This window comes from Centruroides vittatus, unplaced genomic scaffold, assembly GCF_030686945.1.
Source record: "Centruroides vittatus isolate TY-2023 unplaced genomic scaffold, ASM3068694v2 contig_882, whole genome shotgun sequence".
In the NCBI taxonomy this organism is placed as follows: Eukaryota; Metazoa; Arthropoda; class Arachnida; order Scorpiones; family Buthidae; genus Centruroides; species Centruroides vittatus.
This window is the reverse complement of record NW_027122574.1, coordinates 745576-769106: the sequence shown is the minus strand read 5'-3', so window position 1 is coordinate 769106 and position 23531 is coordinate 745576. Positions and strand designations below refer to the sequence as shown.

The 23531-nt window shown below is 33.9% G+C and overlaps 1 protein-coding gene across 4 annotated transcripts in view; it reads right to left on the bottom strand.

Moving 5' to 3' along the window:
* ChT (choline transporter) overlaps positions 1-15731 on the bottom strand; it is a 30073-nt gene extending 14342 nt beyond the window's left edge. The window contains exon 1 of one of the 4 annotated variants that reach the window (XM_067280139.1): positions 15547-15731. Coding sequence is in view for 1 of the 4 variants with exons in the window: in XM_067280137.1 (XP_067136238.1) it covers positions 5076-5454 (379 nt within the window). In the remaining 3 variants the exon portion in view is untranslated. Of the gene's footprint in view, positions 1-5075; positions 5669-11868; positions 12325-15292; positions 15510-15546 lie in introns of those variants that run through there. The other 3 variants (XM_067280138.1, XM_067280140.1, XM_067280137.1) reach the window with 3 other exon arrangements.
* Positions 15732-23531: the final 7800 nt, after the last annotated feature.

Here is a 23531-nt window from a genome sequence, read left to right as displayed (position 1 = left end):
TAGTTATAACGATACGGAATTTTTCTACTGTTGTTTTTCTAGAAGTTAGTTAAAATTTTCGTTAATAACGTCCTCTAATTAGAAGCTATTCCACAATATTTCAATTGCAATTCTCAAGAGTCTGGTAATGTATTTTTTTTTTTTTTTGACTTGTTGTAAACTAGTAAAAGTTTAGTTTTTCTACCCGAAACAATGTCTTATTTTCCTGTTTAAAGTCTGGAAAAATTTAATTTAAGAAGGGGGAAATATCTAAAAGAACACTTGTGTGATATTTTTGGCTCCAACTCACTATAATCATAAAATATTCAGTGCTATTTTATGGCAGTAGATGTAATTATCGTTCTATCCTTCTGTCGCTAAAATTGTTATTCCGGGACGACCCCCCTCGTTGACCGACTCATCCGTGTGGAAAAATAAAGGAAAAGAGCGAAATGACCGGAAGGGGAATTGCGTAATGAGGAAACGAACAAATTTCATTTTTACTCTTTATAAGGTTTAGTTGGAACAATATCGAAGTAGAAAAGAAGGTTGTTTATAGTACGAGATGAAGAAGAGGGAGAGAGTGGAAGGTGTCCGAGGTAATGTATAGGGAGGGTGAAGACCAGTCGAGAGAGGGGCAGGAAGGAAGGAAGCGGATTGGAAATCGAACGGTCCGCATTGCAGACTCTTTGTCGACTGTTGTGTGTGTACATCCGGCCTCTGCATCTGCCTTCTCCCTCCCGATACCTGTCTTTCTCCGTTTTCTTCCACCCCCGCATCGCGAGTTTCGTTAAATGTGCCAAACTTCATGAATTATTCGAAGTAAATAGCAAAGAAACCGATCGAGACAATGCAAAACTTTCTTGCCTTCATTCTAACGATGTTAAATTCAAAACTGAGAAAAGTCATCCGAAGAGGGAATTAAAGAATGCTCCCACTTAACCGAGTATCTTCTCTCGGATTAAGAGATTCCTTCTGCCAAAATTTCATTAAAGTCGGATTATTTTTGAAATTTACTGGATACGATTTTAATGTAATCGTTAAAATTTCCGTTTGATTTCGTTTCTAATGACGAAAAGATGAAACGAGAGAAGATACAGTGAAAAATCTAATTATTAATTCACGTTATCGTCTCGAGTACATTTTATATGACAGTTCGGCTATAATCCTTTACTATAGACAAAATTTTAGTTTTCGTTCCATTTTAGAAAACCTTAATACAGAGAAATTCTTAAGGTCAAACGCTTAGTAATCCCGCAAAGCAATTTTTTACGGGATGGGAAACTATCTATTGTCTATAGACGTAAATAAGAAAATAAGAAAAAGTTCTAAATCTTAAACAAAAATTTAAAGTTCCTGAAAGGTTCTTGGAATTAGTCCAAATTAAACATCTTATTGCACACTTGTATTTACTTGACGAGATGCAACTGCAAGACAAAGATGTAGATAAAATGTAGGCGAGATGCAACTGCAAGACAAAGATGTAGATAAAATGTAGACGAGATGCAACTGCAAGACAAAGATGTAGATAAAATGTAGACGAGATGCAACTGCAAGACAAAGATGTAGATAAAATGTAGACGAGATGCAACTGCAAGACAAAGATGTAGATAAAATGTAGACGAGATGCAACTGCAAGACAAAGATGTAGATAAAATGTAGACGAGATGCAACTGCAAGACAAAGATGTAGATAAAATGTAGACGAGATGCAACTGCAAGACAAAGATGTAGATAAAATGTAGACAAGATGCAACTGCAAGACAAAGATGTAGATAAAATGTAGACGAGATGCAACTGCAAGACAAAGATGTAGATAAAATGTAGACGAGATGCAACTGCAAGACAAAGATGTAGATAAAATGTAGACGAGATGCAACTGCAAGACAAAGATGTAGATAAAATGTAGACGAGATGCAACTGCAAGACAAAGATGTAGATAAAATGTAGACGAGATGCAACTGCAAGACAAAGATGTAGATAAAATGTAGACGAGATGCAACTGCAAGACAAAGATGTAGATAAAATGTAGACGAGATGCAACTGCAAGACAGTTGCATCTCGTCTACATCTTATGTGAATGACTTCATGTGAAAATAGTGTCTGGCAAATATAGAATATCCAACTATTTTGTCAGGTTTGATGAAAATAGAGAAAGTTCCAGACTTTCTCCAAATGTCATCGAAAACTCTAATTTAATTTAAGTAGAGATATGTGAAGTAAACCCGAAATTTCAACAAAGATCGAAGGAACTCTTTACAAACTAAATTATCAAGTAGAAGTACGATAAAAAGCTGACATTTTCGGTCATATATGAGGTTTCCAAAATATAAAGGTGATCAACTCGAAAAACCCTTTTCCCATAAAGTAAATTTTAGAAGTAATCGAATCCTATACTCTTCTCACTTCATCTAGAAACATTAGAATTTACTTCGAAGATAGCCTTACAGCTCTTAATTTCTAATGAGTTAATAAAGTTAAGACCTCATTCCTCTTAATTTCTTTCGTTTAAGTAAATCTGCTGTAAGAGAAAGGTCTGCGAGACACGATATATAAATTTGGAATTGCTTTAATTTTATAATAAGAAGTAATATCTGTTTATAAAATAGGAATCCTTTACAAAACTGGATAAAGATATCGAAGAATCTTCAGTTAAAATATTCTGCAAGTAGAATATATAACCCTACTGTGTAGAACGAATTCTTATATCATACAAGATTCTCCTCATGAGATAAGAATTGTCGATTGAAGTACACAGAAAGAACCTACAGAAAGTTGAAAATCTATCCCAGAGGAAACTCAAGAATTGTGTTCGTTGCGGGTTGTTGTTGTTCTAAACAAACAAAACGAAGAGGATGAAGAGAGAATCAACTCATATTCTGAGTGGAAAACTTTGAAAATAAACGTAATACTCTGTTATAAATCTTCCTAAAGAAGTTTAAAGTTCAAAGTTCAAATACTTTTTCTTTCTTTTTACTTGGATAGATGACAATAATAATAATAAAAAACAATACAGGGCTTAACAATCAAAAGCATTGTACTTATCTAATCTACATAAAAACGTTCAAATAACAAATAAAATGTGTGTAGTAAAGCGTGTTTTCTAATAGATTTTGAGCAAATTTTGCATGAGAAAATGTCAAAAATTCTGCTTTTATATATAAAAACTAATGTTTAACTGTAGAAAAAATAATCGAAAGCGTGATTCCTCGTGTCGTATGGGGTAGTAAAAGTAGATCATTCTTAAGTGCGCTTCTGTAATTCGTGAGGGACTCATAACGGACCGTAGCAGGTGCGAGTGGTGTATGCGGTCGATTGGCAACCTAGTGCAGAATATTCTATTCGGGATGTTTAATTATTTAAACCAATCAGTATTTAGTCTCGAGCCGAGTCTTTTCTATGCCTCTCTGCATTGTTGTAGCACGATGAATAGAGAATGCCGTCTGAATAATTGAAAGGCTCCCATTTAACAATAAATATTTCCCGAAACAGTTTTAGTTTAGCTGTATCTTTACAGGTTACGAGATGGAATTAATGAGCCCTAAACTTTGACCCTTGACTCCACCCGGATAAGCTTGTCTTTGAGGTATAGTGAGTGTTTTCTTCGTTAGAATTTATGGCCCATCGTCTAACTTAAAAACTATTATAAAGACTTCTTTGTTTGATAGAAGAACGATTAATTGGAAAAGTTTCTTTAAATTTTTCCACGTCCCACTAACACAAAGAAAATTAAACCAATTGTCTTTAACTTTCTGTCATTTTTTTTCCTAATTATTTCGCTTTATTAAATGTATTTATATAAAAATTGTTTTAAAATCTCAATTAAATATTCTCTTTAACAATTTTTCTGGAAAAATTCTTCCAGCCGCAACGTTGGAAATTAAATTTCGACCATTATATTTGTCCCATCTTCGAAAAGGAAAAAATTGATTCTTACCAGATGGATGCTTTCTTAATTACCTTTAAAACAGTGTTTCCACCAATATATAAAACGTAGGATTTTGTCTACTAGCGAGCGAGTTACAGACAATTCCGCTCCTGTGGTATTGGGACAGACGGTTGATTTGTTCCGAAAATTTTCTCTTTATCGCCCTCAAATGGTGCCTAATTTGGAAGAAAATAGGCTTATACGGGAATGTGAAGAAGTAAATGGAGTGAAAATGTCGAGGCGTAAAGATTATGAACCGATAACAAACAAAAAATACCGTAATTTACAGTGTGTATTACTTCATTTTATAACAATTAACTAATTTTTAACGATGTGTATATGGCCTACATCATGTATCTACAGTATCTATGTATAAAAAAGTATGTTAAAATCGATCTAGTTCATTGTTTTGCTTCTCGCACTTACATTTTTGTTTGTTAATAATGAGAATTTTTCGAATTTTTCTATGCTTTAAGTCTTTTGTTTTTTATAGAAAAATTCTAGTGTTAAATAAGCTAAATTCGAATAAAAACCAAGTAACTAACAATCGAGTATTTCGAGCCATAAACTAAAACGAATGATCAGAAAGATAAAGAAGATGAAAGAAAGGTAAACAGGAAAATCAACAAATTGAGAGAGTAAACATTAAAGTTTGCAATTGTTCCTGGAGAAAATGGGTTTGATTTTTTTAGATTGTTCTCTTTACTTTCTACAAGAAGAATGGTTTTATAAGAAATTTTGCTTGCTGATGTAATTTATATTGTTCTAAACTTTCTATAGAGGACGATCTAATTAGTCATAAGTTCCTAGATATATGTGTAAAAACACAAAGAGATGAGGAACGGAGTAACTGAGAAAATGGAGAAAGGTGTCTCGGTTGGAATGGCGTACAACTAGCATCTTATAATTTCTCTATCTGTCAGATAAAAACATTTTGTAAATAAAGGGTACAGCACATTTATTTGTTTAAAAGAAATGTTCTTTGTTCAACGCTTTGGTGTAAAACTTTATTCTTTTTTTAAATAGAAATGACTGTAAGCCTTTAAAAATATATTATTGTGTTTTTTTAAGGACGTCAGAGAAGGAGAATCAACTTTAAGAGCGTGATCGTGCTTTAGGCGATGCGTTAAGACGAGAAAGCGATAGAAATAGCGAGATAAAGAACTTACCTGAGATAGAGGTAGGCCGGAAAGGGAATTCCGGCAGGTAATAGCACGATAGTGCGAGAATGCCTGAGTTAGAAACAGACGGGGGAGAGGTTGAAAAACGAGTAATCGTAGAGTGGAGCTCGGGAAAGAGAGCGGAAACAGCAGTCCCCCCAGCGCAGGCTGGTCTTCTTGGAGGGAAAATTACGTAAACGGTGGCGTAGGCCGAACATGTAACGCCAATTGAGATGTGTTGAGGCAGAGAATCGGACAAGGTCCCGCCACGAACTACGCGACCCTTTCCGGATGGCGGACGGTCTGATGAGCCAGGTACGGGATGAAACCAACCCCTGGCTGTCATGTCGCCTGATTGGTCGATGCACCACCAAGATGTTCCGCCCATCTTGGAGACGTCCAATGAGGAATCCTGTCTTCCGCCCACGCCGAACCTCTTTCCGAGTAGGAGTTGTCTACGGGCCTGGGACCTAAGTTGGAAATTTCGATATCGATCCTCGGCCTTTCCATGACCTTTAGGCTAAGAGGCGAAACTAATTTTATCTAGAGATAACTCGGAATCGTTTTTCTTCAGCACGCAGATTCTCATCTATTCTACCTACATAAATTATCTGCAACTCTTCAACCTCTCCAATTCTGTACTTCACGTCGTGTCTTCTTAAGAATTTTTGACAGAAGACCCTTTTGATTAAGAACATCCCGAAGAGATTTATACTCGAATCAATTTTCTTAAGGTAAATCTCCTAAGTAGACACAACTTGGTATAATGTCACTCTCGTCTTACTAAGATACATTCCAGAGAATAATTTGTATCCAACGATATTTATCTTTATATAGGTCTAACTTAAATACGTCGAGGCATAAAATTAACTATTGTTGTAATTAAGGAGTAGAATCTAAGATCGATATGATTATCTTTAATTATTCTTAGGATTAATGAAAGGATAGAAGATCAAAGAAAAGGGTAGAATTGTCTATGTTATCATTAGAATATTTTATGCAGTAACAATTAAAGTAGGAAAGAGAGAATAGATTTTGGTTCCACAAAAAAACTGTTTTGGGTTGAGTTTTTATTAATCAAATAAAGTAGGATTGGCCGACTACCTATACATTCGGGTATTGCGGGAAAGCGAGACTCGAGCACTCTTTATTATTTCCATTATGAGAGGGGTAACACGGGTCCGATCGTCCCGATTGAGATACAAGTTTGCTTTTTGATAGGAGGGCGCGTGGAAGGGCGATTTACAAAGACATTTATCGCCCCTACTGATATCGTCCCTCATATTTAACTATGGAATTCTCGGGAGAGTAGTAATCGAGAGAGTAGATCGATGATGGCCAAACCACCACCAATCGAAGCTTCATATCGACGCATGCTCCCTTCCACCAATAAAAAAATCTGTCAATAAACACTCAAAACTAAATTATTCTGGTTATTATCACGGATAAAAGAATCGCCCCCTTTCGATGTAAACAAATAAATACACAGAATCAATGAAGTTATTGACATTATTTTCATATTCTTCATGATAATTGTTACTGTTTTTTTATATAATAGAAACCCCCGAAAGTCCAATTTCGTTTATTTAATTTCATACGTTGTCTACGTAGGAAAATGCATTCAGGATAATTTCAATAACATTAAAGATTAAGATATATATATATATATATATGAATGTATTAATAAGTATGACCTTTACATCCAATTCGATGCATTATATAACATTCTTTTCGAATGAATTTAATAAACTATTAACAATATATATATATATATACAAACACTTTATTCTGAAGACGATATATATATCTTATGTAGTCTTTTCTTACATTAACGAATGAAGATGCGAAGGTAAAGAAAGAAAGTTAAAAATGGTTACTATAACACTACGTGTTAATACTGTAAGTAGCAACAATGTGAAAGTGATCGTATAGGATAAAGCCTGTTTATAGATGATAAAAGAAATTCTTGATTCGATACAGAATTTGGAAGCGTATACTTCGATAACACTCCATATTTATGACATTTCTTTGATTCTTCTATTACTATAATACGCTTCTTGTCTAGCTTTGTATATACTCGTGAGCACTACGTTGGCCTCTTTATTTCCAGACTTGTTACAGCCTTAGAACATTATTTTTCATGCATTTCGGACCTACCTCGTCAGCTTTTTTACAAAGATTCTTCTAATAATTTTTTAAAATCTTTTTTTCTGGAAATTTAAGAACGTCGTTGTAAAATTTATATATTAAACAATAAGTGAACACGTCCTAAAATAAACTAAATAAAATAAATAATATAATTACCGTTTTAATCTTATTAAGAATGAAAAAGCCATGAAAAACTTTTGAAATTTTAAAATGTGTTTTCTTTTATCCAGAGAAATATAAGAGAAAAGGCGTGTAATAAAAGAAAAATCCCGTTCGGTCTTTCGTCAAAATGATGTTCTTTTGTAATAAACCTCGGGAGTAATGGAGACATTCGGAAGGATTTATTACGAAAAACATTCGAGATATATTCCAGATTGTATTTATTCGATAGGTGCTATATTAGTTTTGAAAACAACAACAACAACGCTGCAATGTATTGATTTTCCAATCGAAGACGTATGCAGTAAATTAAACATAGATAAAACTGACGTTGAAATTTCTTACTCGAAGTAATTATTATTATCATTTTTTATGTTTGTACGCATTATTGTAAGTCTATCACGTTTGAATGAAATTAGAGAAAGTATTAAATCGGATTACATGGAAATATTTTAAAGGTAGAAATAATCTTTCTGTTTACTTATCGCTGCAACGACTAAACTAAAGCTTCCTTAAGTGTTTTAGTATTAATACTTTATAAAATTTTTTCTCTAAATTAAAAATAAATGTTATTATTAAAAAGTTTAGGCCCTATATATTCTGCAGCTGTATATTTTATAGGTAGAACGAATTGAATTACAATCAAATGTAATATCTTGTAAAGGATGTGTTCCGCATCCTTCCTCTGTAACAAGATGTATCTATTAAGAACGTGATGTCATATAAGCGAAAATAAAAAAAATACTGGAGGTTACGTGCTGTAAAATTTTAATTTACTATAGGAATAGGAAGTAAGAAAAAATAATTTAAATATAGAGAAATCTAAATCACTTCGTGCATTCAACTTTTGTTTATTATTATGAAGACACGGAAAGTGGAGATCCTGTACGTGAGTACAGTACTACGTATAGTGTTTGTGATAATGAATGTATGAAAATTTCAACAGAAATAATGTAAAATCCTTATTCGTAAATCAATAATTATTGTAGTATTATCGAGAAATAAACACTTAACGAGTAAAGTATCGATATATAAAAATTTAATGGGGGGTTGCTTTTTTATTTTCGTTCCCAAATACTTTCCGGAAAATTAGGTAGAGGAACAAAGGATACATTTATTGAAAAAACCGTTTAACCATAATATCAGTCTCTCTACAATAATTCAAATTAGTAGTTAGAACAGATATTTCTAGTTTATATTTAATTGAAGATATCCATTCCGGAAAACCTTAATGAAATCCTATTTTTATACACGAAATTGTTTCTTAAATAATTAAATTCATCCGAATCTATAAGGATTCTTTATACGAGTAGTGAATTTTCTTCCTGAATTTTTAAACGGATGCCAGACTTGTATTTTTAATACAACGGTTTTTGTTCATTTGTCTGTTGAGTAATTTCTTTAGCATTGTCAGACGTTTATCGAAACTTTAGGAAGTTCTGTAACTAAAGAAGACAAGCCATTACTTTTTCAAACATAAAAAAGTAAAGACTCGACCTTTTACGAGAGACAACGTGCTGTCTGCAGCCATAATTGACGAGTGATAGTTCACTGATTTGCTTCCTCCAACCGTAACCGTTCCCTCTTTGAAATGTTTACCAAAGAAAAATCAGATTTCTGTATTTATTTAAAGATCAACTGCGGATTTTCGAACTTCGTAGCCGAATACATTAATTAATTTAGGCGGTGTCGTCGTTTTAAAATCGCTCGAAGCCATCCGACACGTCGCATCACTTCGGGAGGGGGGAGCAAAGATGCCGTAAATAAGCCAAATTAATCGGGTTGAAATTTTGAAAGAGGACCAGCTTCTACCCTGCAAACAATTGAACCGGATGAACAAACTGCTGATGAATCGGCCAATTCAGTATCTCCCCAGACGGTGTTTCATTATCCCAACAATTACTCCGGGTCTCTTTCTGGGCACGAACCTCCGCTAGTCGTCATGGCAACCGGTGATGTGGAAGAGAACTGCCTACTTGTCCACGTATCTGCGATACAAGAGAAGATAAGTCCGCGGGCGAATACACAGCCTGTTGTAGATAATGGAGACTCTTTGTTCGATATTTTTGCATTTCGATTGGCAAAGATGGCGACTCACCGGGGTGACTCGACTCTACCTAAAACGATACGAGTAAGCCATTGTGCATTGCACCTACTTATATAAATACCCTTGAATTTAATATCGGTGCGAGACAGGCAAAATCTTTTTTAAGAGGGCTCGGATTTTGCGACGATATCGATCGCGAGAACAGCCAAGAGGTTGGCTCGTTTCCTATACACATCTCCTAATTGGCAGTAATGAGGTCGAGTAAACTAACCATTCTTCCACACTAAATAGCTTACGAATTAAATCCGACGTGTTCTCCATTAAAAACACGCTGTTTTCATTATTTTACTAAAAATAATTGCGTTACCTTCAACGTATATAAATGCTTGCTGGCTTTAATACAACCCCCTATATTGGAAAACAAAATGGCAGATTTAGGAGGCCCATCAATTTCAATTTATCGTTTGTTTATGAGGAGGGCCACAATTTTCAGATACTCATCTTGGATATTGTACCTGGATATATTTAGAATTTACTTGGGGACGATCGATAGGGTTTGAGTCACGCCATCGACAAAAGAATAGGAATAAAGTGTTGCGAGTATTGTCCAGGCAGGTGTCCTCGACGACCAAAGCCTTCTAATTGGACGTCGGAGATCCCCTCACTGCCGGGATCAGACTAATGAGCTACAGAACCGCTAAGCGTGTCGGGAGCGCATGTAAATCCCGAGTGGACACACCTCCTTTAATCAGCCACCACTATAACTCCCATCCGATCATTCTTCTGAATCGCTGTTCGTACCAGAAAGATAAAGAACTCTAAAATAACTACGAAGATCGATGGTCGACGTTGATCAATGGGCCTCTGTTATTTTACTAGTCGCTCGCTTGTACCAAGGAATATTGCTACAAATACAAGAGTATCGGTCTTGTAGTATGCTCTTGTAGATAGGTAAAATTACCTGTATCTTTTCCACCCGGCCATGAAGTGTCTTTAAATGTGTACAAGGGATACATTATAAATTTAGTGTGAAATGTTTAAAATTAGGATATAAATAGAAATGTGTAAGAATTTCTTATTAATGCGCTAAAGATTGTTATTATAAAAACAACCCTTTTTGTTAGGAGAATAACTAGGCTATCAACAGGAACATGTTGCTAGTATACTTACAATACACTATGTAAAAACAATACATTCTTATAATAATGCGGTAAAAACCCTGAAAATCTATTAAGGATTCATTGTTTAGAAATAAATTTTCCAAGAGTGATTGCGGTTTCCGTTAAATAATACTATTACAGATAATTTAGCATGAGTAACAATCGATTACAGGTGTTACTATATAAACAAGAGACATGGTGTAGTGTAGACAGTTTAGTGATATTTGTATGTGTTTATTTATGCGTATTAAATTCAAACTAGTAGTATTTAATATTTTTATCGGTCATTATTATCATACGGTAATGTCTTCTAGTTTTAATCTATTACTCTGTAAAGTACAGTAGGTGCCACTGTTTTTAGCTCTTGATATTTTCGGATGTAAGTAACTTATGTAATTAGTATCAATATCAAAACCCTTTAAACATCTTGTAAAGTATGTAGGAAGATGCGAATGACTATTCCCGTGGATAGCATCAGTTGGTTATGGTAAAAATCAATCGGTTTATCTTTTGATCGTGACTGACTCACGAGCTGACTCACCGGAATTTCTGTTAGAACACAACCTCCGAAGGAAGGAACCGTTGGAGAATCCGTAATGAGTTTTCCGTCGGGATGACAATTGCCGCGATTGACGAAAGAAAATGCACGTGCAGAGAATTGTAGAAGATCGGGATGAACGTAATCAAAGGATGTTCGGTGGAAACTTTTTCCAATCAGTTCCCAGAAGAGGGGGAAAAACTTGTGTAAAGAGGCGGAAATAACAATTTCTATGTAGTAATTTTTACGGGAAGCGTTTAGAGACAGGTCGGAAATGACGTCGGGAGGTTGACAGGTCCAGCTGGGGTCACCCGCTGCCGTCTATCGATCGAAATCCGTGCCCCAGGTGGACGTCCCCTTATGTAGACTCCCCTCTTTCGCTCTCTACTCGGGAAACAGATGAGACCGGTCCGAAGGGTAATCCTTTCCCCCTCTTGCTCCGGGGTGCAATTTGGAAAATAAATTGGTACTTTTCGCCCATTAATCACGTGTCGGGGCGCATGCGTCTCTCGTGTACCTCGCGGGGGGGAGGCTACCGTCGATTGATTGGAACGAAAATTAACAGAATATCGATTGACTTATTGCGTCAAACGTTTGTCTTTGTACTTTTTAAAACGTGCGCGGTATACACTACCTGCCGTGTTCGATAATTAAGAGAAGGCAACCTGTTAATATAGTCCGAGGGGAGTTTCCGGTGGCACCATCTGGTGCGACGATATCGCACTAAAACGCAAAATCGGGTAAACTTACCTCTTTCCACACCTTCTCCCGACCCCGAAAGAGTGAAATTATCGGACGGAATATCTTTCCATAAAGTCGAGAGGAGGGGGAACGTCACCACGTGACTTTCTATTCCGAACTAATGAGGCGAAAGGAGGAGTTAAAACGTCGTAACCTTGGCAGTACGTCTATTGTTCGCCGGTTCCGACACTTAATAACGCTTTAATATATTAACAATGCGGCGTGACGTCGTCCTATGACGTAGAAGTGACACGGGAGGTGACGTCTCCACCCAAAGCTCGGTTGACAATTTTGATAATTATATATTTTTTGGTGATGGAAAGTTCTACTCCGTTACGGCGCGATTAATTATTTTTATTTTATGGCAAAAGGAGAACGGAAATGAATTTTATTATAGAAATTTTCACCCCCTTCCTTTGGCAAAGGACGTGAATTGACTTTTCGGCTTGCATTTGACGTGTTTCGATTTTTAATTAGATTGTTGCCGTCTAAAAATAGTTTTGTAAATATGAATAAACCGCCAAGGAATTCGTTAGACAAGTGCTGTGTCTGTAGCATTTTCCCGTATTAATTTCCAATATATTATTTTTTAATCTATACAAATATATTAAAGCATACACACACACACACACACACATATAGGCCTACATAGTCTACATTTAAGTGTGACGTAGATATTCTCTAACAGAAATAAAAAGAAAAATACTTTAATACTGATTCTAACTGTTAAAGAAATTGAAGGGAAACTATTTGTGATGTCACTTCCGGCGATTGATAGTTCAGAATTGAAAGTGGACCAATTACGTACGTTCGTGACTTACTAAAAATACGAATAAAAGTGTTATTTCAGCTTCGTCTTCTTGTATTAATCAAATTATTGTATAGGACCTGCGTAGAATTTGTATAAGGTTTTTTTAATTGTTCGAATAGTTCTTTGTATTATAATAATATTACGTAAGTGACACATAAACCATAAAACACGGAAGGCCCAAAGTCAGTTAATCATCGTCCAGACTAAATAATCTATTGCCCGGAGAATAAAAGAAAAAAAAACAACACCCCCCAACACACGATTAACTTACTTTTAGGGCGAGTTATATAATAACCTGTCCTTTTTTGTTACCTTATTCGACTTATATTCTTACAAATATTTATAAATAAAATATCCTTCAAACAACCAACCTTTAACTATCTTCTATACACCAGAACAGGTTTCTATAGAACGAAACGAGTATGTTGTATAATAATGTCACTTCACTCCCTTTTCTAGGAACTTGTGAAATTATTGTTCACGTTGAAGAATTTCTCAGATTTTATATTACTAAACATAAATATTAAATAACAAGAATTTTAAAAAGAACAGAAACGATTTATAACCTTTTCTTCATACGTATAACTTTGCTTTATTAATATAAACTTGTACCTTTATTGTACTAAGATAACTTACCTTATTTACTTCCGTTTCTAGATTAAAAACAAGATGTCTGATTACTTCCCTTTGTATATTTATTCGATGAAAAACGGTGGAGGAGATTTCGTCACCGACACTTCCTTACGTATTTCATCTCGAGATGAAATCGTGCTTACAAGTTTTTATTCTTTTTTATCAAAATTCTGTGAACCGGATACATTTTAGGGTGGGCCAATTACATAAGTATACGACTTTTCTCGTTATTTTGTGTTATAAATCACGACTCTTTATCTTCTTCCACGCGTAAATATCCGAGTTTTAGCTATGTTTACGCAATAAAAAACCGATTTTCTTGGTGGATAACCGAGCAATGGTTTCCTTTTTTTTTAGAAATTCTAAACCTTTTTGTCGTGCAGGATCACGTCCATCTGACTGAAAACTTCTCCCTTTTGCATAATTGAAAATTTCCTCCCGTATTAAGTTTAGGTTTCGTTGATGCTAGAAAGCTTTATCTTATTTATATCTTCTGTTTCCTCTTGTTTTTTTTCCGTTTAGAACTGGGAAAAAGGTCGAAATAAATCGCTTAATTTAGACTTACCATTTTCTCATATAAATCTTCTCGGTGTATTTCACGTTAGATGCCATTCGTGGCACATTATTCGCAGGTGAAATCGGTATCCTATATCCTGGCACACTTGCCAAAAAAGGTAATAAAGTTTTATTACCAAAATATTCTATTTAAAGATGACATCTAACCGTATTTTAGAAAATTATATAGAAGATATATAAGCTTACAGGGTTGGAGGTAATGCCACTTGCATTAATTTACTTACAGCTTAAGAAGATTTTCCGTGTTGTTTACAAAAACAAGGAAAGGTCATTTGGGAAGGATTTTAAAATGCATAGGAAGAAGCGTGATTCTTTTAATATATAACCGATATAAATCAAAATGATGAAAGGTAGAAACTAGGATTATTGACTTTGCATCCGATTAAAGCTTCGTACGTGTTAGAATATAAAGATTTCGGGTTTTGTTTCTTGATATATGGCGACGGTGTCGATTCGGTGATAAAAGGAAGGGTGAAATGCAAATCGACTGCCATAAAACACTTGTTATAGCCTTTCGGAAAAGGAAACAAAATTGCAGAATAGTTTACGCTGTAAACGCCTCTGCAACATTAAGGAAGCTACTGAATAAAACAGGTCTTGTTCCGAACCCGAAGACACGCGATTCATTATACAAGAGGTCTTTTTTCTTTTTACTTGCAGAAACGTTCGGATTATTCTTTAAACGTAAAAATACACGAAATATTTAGCGCTCTCCGATAATTATCCTAATATATGGATGCTAAGTGGTGTGGCACGCATATCTAATTTAAAATTTCATCGATTGGCCCACCGTTTAACAGGCTGGAGTGTATTATTAGATGGGAGTAATAGGGCCATTACGTGATTAGGCATCGACATAAATTAATTTGGTCGCGTAAACTAGCCATTGTTTCGAGTGTGGGGTAGAATTTTGTAGAAAGACAGAAGAAGAAGAGGAAAAAAAAACGTCTATCGAACGTTTAGTTTTTTGCGTTACTTGTGTGGAGATTTACTCCAGCGATACAGTTGTTTCTAAAGGGTTGACGTTTCGCCCAACAAACTAAAGGCTCCTTCATGAATTATTACTGAGGTATTATCAAGCTGGCAAGAATCCAGTTTTGTGTTCCTCTTCGACAATGTACTATACCTGCATCTCTACGTTTATTTCACTCGTTTAAACCGAAATTCGATTCTATGTTCACATTCGAATCGCCCTACCGACTCTATTTATGTGACATCTTTGACGTGGCCTCCCGTATTTATGTCGACGATCATGCTTCTCTTCCTTTAAATCGCCCTATGTTCATGCCTATATTCATGTCGCTTATGTTCTTGTTAATATTTATGACAGATCTTACGTTACTACACGTTCGAGTTTATACCACGTTCGATAAAATTTTGTTAATCTCCTATGTATTATAAAGAAATAAATACCTGAAGACGTTAGTTTCCTACGACTATTGTTATTGTGACACTTTAGAGTCTGTACGCACGATTTCCAAAACAGAAATTTGTTTATCCATGGATTAAACGGAACTCTCTGTGGGTGGAGAACAGAAGAGCGCTTCTAAGAAGTGTGGAAAATCCGTGCGACTGCTTACGTGGTCAGACACCGAACGAAACTCGAATGACGTAACATTCGACACCACCCGTACTGTACTGTACGTATAAAACGCTCCGACACTTACCTGTGTGTGCACGCCGACTCCATACGAGCGTGGTGTGACGTGGTCAGTTCCGACACAATGGCAGGGCGGGATTTGGTCCAAATCCCGTAAATGTCACCGGAAATCTCAAAGTGGGAACATCGGTTTTCCGATCACGTGCGACCAGTACGCTAAACAACCGAATCCGTACACTCGGTAAAGTGATCGGAATAGCGGTGAAAACCGCCGGAGGTCGACCTCTCTTTCGTTTCCAGTCACCACTTCCTGCCATAGGAGATACATTAGAGATGCGATCGGGCGCGCGCCGATAATCCCGACCTTCCACGCTGGAAGCGATACTTCCGGAGTTTGAATAAACGGATCTAGAGATGCAGCGAAAAAGCGCTGCTCCATTATAGTCTCTATCACGTGTTCCTCTATGACGTTCGGTCCGAAGAAGACCTTTATTGTTTGCACTTCTCGTTTCCACTAACGACCCTAACGTTATGCAGATCCTTCTTAAACCCGGACAATTTTAACGTTAAATCTACACCTATAAAGACTTAAAGCGCGGGGTCGAAGTACCTTACGAATCTTTCTTTACCTGAGTGCCAATGACCTCGAATGGTGTTATGTGTTGTGCTTCTCGTTTCCACGTCAGCAAACTTTCTTCTACACTACTCGTTTTAGACATTCGTTAAGGTCAGAGTTCGACTCGTAAACGTTTTTACGCAGCAGCATTGGTTATGGATGCAACATCCCGGTTATCCTTAAAGATAAATGACGATATAATCTCGTTTTGAGGATATTTTTCTCATTTTTCAACTCAGGAGGAAGTCCTGAAACATAAATTATATTATTATTATTATTTTTGGTCCCTTCATTTTTTGTCCCTTCATTTTTTGTCCCTTCATTTTTGTCCCTTCATTTTGTCTTTTCATTTCTGTCCCTTCATTTTGTCTTTTCATTTTTGTCCCTTCATTTTGTCTTTTCATTTTTGTCCCTTCATTTTGTCTTTTCATTTTTGTCCCTTCATTTTGTCTTTTCATTTTTGTCCCTTCATTTTGTCTTTTCATTTTTGTCCCTTCATTTTGTCTTTTCATTTTTGTCCCTTCATGTGTTGTCCCTTCATTTTGTCTAGTCATTTCCGTACTCTATCGTCTTAAATTCGCTTAATAAATAATATTCGATAATTTATCAACGTTTTGTGGGCAAGAAGACTTTTGATTTCCCCTTTCGAACGTTAAATCTGCATCGATTCTTTCCAAATCTCCTCAGAAAGGTTGCATCATCGGATTTCTGCGGACGAAATGTAATTTCAAAGCTATTGTTCGACTAAATTGTGTAGAGGTATTTTAGATTTCGATGCTGTAACATTGAATATTTAAACGATACGTCGGAACATTGATAATTAATTTTCTATTTAATATTCCCTATTAATGGCATATTTCAAAGAAGGAGATGATTTTTAGCCACGTTAATTTACAAAATAACTGGCAAATGTTGCAATATTTTACAACATTTTATATCAATTCTGTAACCTTATTAATGGGAAGATATTGAATAGAAGAATAATATAAGAATGCTCATTGTGTTTGTATTACATCACAGGTAATCTAGTGCTATTTATGACATATTTTACTATAATAGAATGCCTACTAATAAAATAAACGCGTGGCACCATCTATTACCACGAACCGAAAATACTTTAAGGATATTCGTACTTCGTTAGATACAGAAGCGAGCGAAAACGTCTCCGATGCTTATTATTCAGTAAAAATAATTATTTTTTGCAATTAAAATCCGAATGGGAATCCCTCGGATCTTCTTCTCTTATTAAAATAATCGATCGCGATAAACAGATAATAGAGGACTGCTTAAATCTCGTTAACCTTTGAAGATAATTAAAATATAAAACTCTCTTTGTGCATCGAGATTCGGTAGAAAAAGTAGAAAAATTCGAACTGATCCATCCGTCCATTATGCAAATTAACTGCTTCCGTTTATCTTCCCCCCTCCTCTCTCTCTCTCTCTCTCTCTCTCTCTCTCTTCCATGCAAAAAGTCATTAAGAATTGAATATATATATATATAATTTTTGCCTTTTATTAATTTTAACAAATGTAAAAATTAGTTAGGGGGTTATGGCGTTAACGTGTACGCAATATTCCGTTACTATGGCAGCCGGGATAATGTTTATTTTAATAAATTTATGTCGGATCGGTCGACACCCGTCGCGCAACTTCATTTATTTACGACGTTGTTCCAACGTTTCCTTCATCTAAAGCATGTCTTTTGTCCTAAACTTCGTAATTATCGTAGTTACAAAAGGTTAAATTAAGCAAAATCGTATGATTTTTATTGAGTAGAATGAAAGAACAATGAGAGAAATGTTGCAATTCCGTTCCTACTTCAATAAATATCTCCATTTCTATCTCACATTAAACCATTAATTTTTAAATGGGCGATAATGTCAATGATAAATATATGACGAAGATGTTTCTCCTAGGTTTTCGGTTGCTTTTTCTTATCTTTGACAGAAAATTTTTTGTAGGAGAGAGAGGGAAAAAAAGCAGTTTTGTGTTGGATCAGCTGCGGCTGACAATAAACAGTTAAAATGGAAAAAAAAGAATTGTAGAGAAAGTGGCAAATGCGACTGTCGTTCGAGTATAACATCTCTGATGTCTCGTTTCCTTTTCTAACGTAATATAAATGAAGTATTTTTTTGTTCTTCCCTGTAAGAATAAGATGTAAACATAACAGACGTCGTCCTATCGTTGTATTTTCTATTCTTATAAGCATTTAAATCGTTTAAAATTCGTCTAAAACGTATTTTTTGATGTCAAAACGAGCCTGTGTCCAGGATAAAAACGATAACTTATAAATCGGAACCATTCTATCATTAATATTTTCTATTTTAAATGTTAAAGTTTCAATAATTCTCGCACACTTCGAGTTTATAACTCAAAACGATGCTGTAGATAATAATTTAAAACGAGTTAAACACTTAGAAAATCTCATATTAGAGTATGTATATCGGTGTTTATTAATATTCCGACTCAATTTTCCTAATAATAGATTTAACTACGGAAACAGCAAAAGGTGGATTGACGTTAATGAATCTTTCACAATCATTTCCACCGATGTTTAACCAAGTGGAAATGAAGTATGTAATTCCCTAGAATTGTTTGAGTTTCGTTTTTATTTTATTCCGGTGCCGTTTATGGTTGTTAAAATATCAAAACGATGATCTTTTTAGGATTTTACAGTAATTCGAAACAAAGTAATTTACGTTGATCAGTTCTTTACTTGATCGGTGTCATCCCTCGCTGTTATACTGTACTTGAATTTTTGGACTGTCCGTCTGTGCGACCGTATCTTTCGATTACTTACTAATTTCACGTATAAGCTACTACTATATTATTCTATACGTATCGGCCATTATCTTTTTTGGCCAGTTAAATATTTCATTTTATTATAAAATATTCAATTTTAAATTGTTTTAGCTAAGATTTTAAAAATTTTCGGAATTTTTATCTCTTCGATCTTTATATTAGCTTAATTATAGGAAGAAATTTAATTGAAAGAAACTGTACTGTTTTTGTGCAAGAGATCTTTTGTTAGGTATAAGAATTTTAAAAATAGATAATGCTTACTTCGTTCCTTATTTTCTTTAATAGGCTTAATTTGTTTAATGGTATGGTACATAATTTACACATTTTTAACACGTAAAACATGCAAAAATATAGTAATATGATAATGATTTTGTTATTGTATAAATAAACGAGCAATTATTTATTGTGACATCATCACAATGCCGGGCATTAGTTAGTATTCAAGTTAGTACTGTAGTGTTTTGCCCCTGTACATCATACTTCTCCGTTAGCAACGGAGTAGTGCCGGTCATCTATCTAACTCCTTTCAGGGAAAACATCTTTGAAATGAATTAACGTGAATTTCGGTTTGAATCGGTAGTTTATATATGTTAATCGGGGCTTTCTGCGCCTAAGCTTTCTATGGTCTTGAGTCGCGTGTATTTAACTCCGTTCTCGAGATTATAGAAGGAAGGACAGACGGACGACAATGGAAATTTATAGGTCTATAACCTAATAAAGAGATTCTTTTCATTAATCAAAATATAATATAAATTATAATACAGGTTTTTTAGACTAAGTAGTGTGATTTATCAAACTATCATTTTATTCTTAACCATCAACAATAAGGTTAATTTACGTGGTATAATGAAATCAGAAGAATCTCAGTTTTTCCCATTTTTACTGTCAAAAAATTTATATTTATTCGAATTTATTTGTTCGTCAAATAAAGAATTATATAAAATCATAAATAACATACTTCATTAGAAAATTTTCAGAAGAGATAACTTATATAATACTTTAAGCAAATGAATCGACGTTTCAAAAATAGAATAGCCTAATAAGTATTCAGTTTAGTCGAAAATTTCTAAAAATAGAGAAAAGTTTTTCCCAATATTTCAAAATTAATATCGTTGAATATTAATAACAGAAAACAAAATAATAATTTCAAAGTTTTATCGGCTTAAAAAAATCTAAAAAAATGAATATTTATCAAATTATGATAATTAAAATTCTTTAAAAATGCATTAATAATGAAATGAATATAAATTGGATCGGAGATTTCGACCGTTCCGTTTTATAATGTGATTGAAACAAACCGGGTAAACAGTATTTTAATTTTATAGAAAACAGAAAGAAAATACATCTCTCCCTCTTCCCTCTTTCGGATGAGAAACAGTAGGAAGAAGAGAGGAGTTTCCTTTCTGTTAATTGCAGGTTGAGTCTACTTGATAAAAGGGAACGTATATAAATTTTATATAATATCATGCAAATTTATTTTTTTATACAAAATTCCACTCTATTCTGCTATCAGAATATGCAATTATATAACATTACAAATTGATATAAATAAACAAGCATATTTTAAATTTTAGAAACTGAAAATCTTTCCGGTTAATTTTACCCATGGTTCCAAAATGGCGGCTTTTCTCTGATTCCAGCAAATAGAAGAAAGGAAACAGTGGGGTAGCACGTTCTAACCTAACCTAACCTATTCTAATAACTTTGTTGGTAATAATTATGGTAATTTATTAGAATGGGTTAAGTTAGGTTAGAACGTGCGTCCACACTGTTTCCTTTCTTCTATTTGCTGGAATCGAGCCGCCATTTTGGAACCAAAGGTAACATTAACCATCTTTTCTTGTTTATCGCAATCCCGGGCTGCAATTTTTAACAGTATTTCTAATTTATTTAATTTGAAATATATGCTTTCCACCTCAAATTATTAGTGGCTTGCCCCTGTAAATCATACTTTCCCGATAGCAATAGAGTCGTGCCGGTCATCTATCTAACACCTTTCAGAGAAAAAGTTTTGAATCGAAATAACTTGACTTCCTGTTATCTCCTGTTCCGGACTCCTGTTCTCGAGATTAAGGAAGGACAGACAGACGGACGGACGACAGTGGGAATTTATAGGTCTACAATGTTTTTCAAATTGCAGCCCAAAATATATTATAAGTGATGTTATGATGAGTTTTCTTTAATAACCATAAGCGTTAGAATACTTCTACTTCTTAAGAGCTTTAATTTCTTTTTCTCGTCTCATTTAACTTTATAAACATTTTTGTAAAAGGGTTGAAATTTTGATACTTTCTTGGTTTTATTCAGATTTTAAAGTCTGCGTGTTTTACTCTTTACAAAATAAAACGAAAAGGAACGTAGTAATGTCAAGGTGATTTTGACAATATTTTCGACGTCAAAATTTAATCTATCAGGAAACTAAATATCAAATGACTATTGCATTATATATGTAACTTTCTATTCGAATGTACTGTATATATATAAATAATTTTGTAGTTTAAGATCCCCAAGCTCTGTCTATTGTAAATAGATATTGAATTATACAGGGAATGTGTCTCACTGAACACAATTAATCTGTGATATATTTTGTGTACATCTTATTAGGATTCAATTAAAATTTTGATTAGGATTTCGTTTCAAACGTATCACTTATTGTAATAAATTTTCTGTCTCCTTGTCTTCATCCCTTGTTTTGTCAATGTTTATGTATTGACGTGATTAATTTTTGTGTTTTTTGACTCTTAAAAAGGTTGATGCTTTTGATTGTTTCCTTCAACTCTTCTATATTGTTTATAAATAGTATTTCTAACAGATTTTTCGGACAAGAGTGTTAATACGTGCAGAATAATATTCACGTAATGATTGGAGATTGAAAACGTTAATAAAGTGCACATAATACTAAATTGTAAAAGGAAGAAAATGAAAATCTATCATTATGATAGTCGATTCAATTTCCGTTTGCCCTTTTATTAAGTCTTTCTGCCCTTTTGGTACTAAGAGGGTCTCCTGTTAACAAGCCCATTATGGGTTTGGCCAAGCCCACAATGGTTCACCCCGAAAAATACCTGGGATTTTTCTTGAATTTTACATATAATAATTTTAATATTAAATCTAACTATTATTTACTTTTCATATTTTGAATTTAATTAGTAAGGAGATATTGCAAATATTCTCATTTAATAGATTATTTTAACCTGATTATTAATTGAAAAATAATTTTGCAGCTTTTTGACAATAAAACATGAATAATAATTCATCTTCGGTTCTAGTTTGGAGACTTATTTTTTAAACGATTACACCTGTACCACTTTTCATCGAGTTATTAATATTAAATGTTGAGTAGAAAATCTTATTTAAACATTAAGTCAAAACGGTTTACCTTATTTGTAGATTACTTGCTTAAAATTCTTAATTTTAAGTAGATTTAGTACATCAATTTTTTGTTTTCATTGTAATGAACAATTCATGTTTAAAAATAGAAACTATCTTTCTTTTCTCTAGAAAAAACTTCAACTTATAAATAGCTTACAACTCATTTCCATATAAACAAATTTAAAATACTAAGCTACTTAAATACATGTTTTCCAGTTATATATAAATTTCTTAAGCACAGATTCTTCAATTATATTTTTTTTATACTCATCATCTATTGAATTTTATGATGGAAATCGGAACATCATTACTTATGATTTTTTACATTTTCCTTTAGAGTTTTTTTTTATGCGTGATGCTCGAATTTATAACAAGAGCACGGTAGTTTAAAGTACCGTAATCGCGTTCAATAGTAATAAAATATTTTTAGATAACGTCGTGTGCGTGCGTGTCTACCTCTAGTTGCTCTCTATTTTCCAAATGTATTGTCGTGAGAGTAGGGTTAAACGGTCAACTCCAGGGCTAATTTGCAAATTCTAATATAAATCTTATCAAATTGAAAGAATATAGTTTATTGTAGCGCATTTGAGTTTATTTTTTTTAGAATGCAGAGGGCGCGATTATGATCTCGTTCAATAACAATAGAAACATCCGTTAAAAACCTTAGGAAATCATTTATTAGATTGTAAATTGCTTAATGCTTCTAGGAAACTAAACAGATTTATTGTATTTGGCCAATAAAAATGTTTAAAAATAAATAAATTATGATAAAAATCGCCAAAATATTTTTATAACAGAAATATGAAATGAACAAAATGTCTTCTTCATACAATTAACAGCTGAAAATTGTATTTATCTTAATTAAGGACTATAAGAAAAATATGTTTATATTCAACCGATGGAAGCATTTGGGTATATTTCTTAAGGTTTTGGCATTAATAAACTTATTTCCTTTCTAATGCTTATACTTAACTTGATAAATTGCATATTTGTTTTGTATTATTCAGATTTAAATTAAGGAACTCTTAACAAATTTCACGTGTAATTTATACTGAAGAAAAAGGATCGATCTTTTTAAAACTTTTTTTTAAATAAATTTTTAAATATTTATTGAAAATCTTATTGACTAAGGAGATAGAGGTAGACCTGTGAGAAGGACAAGAGCTGAAACCATAACAGACTTTAAGCTCTAACGTGTTTTAGAATGATGAAGACGGTTCACCACAAAAATTTATTCGAGTTAAATAAATTTAGCAAATCGG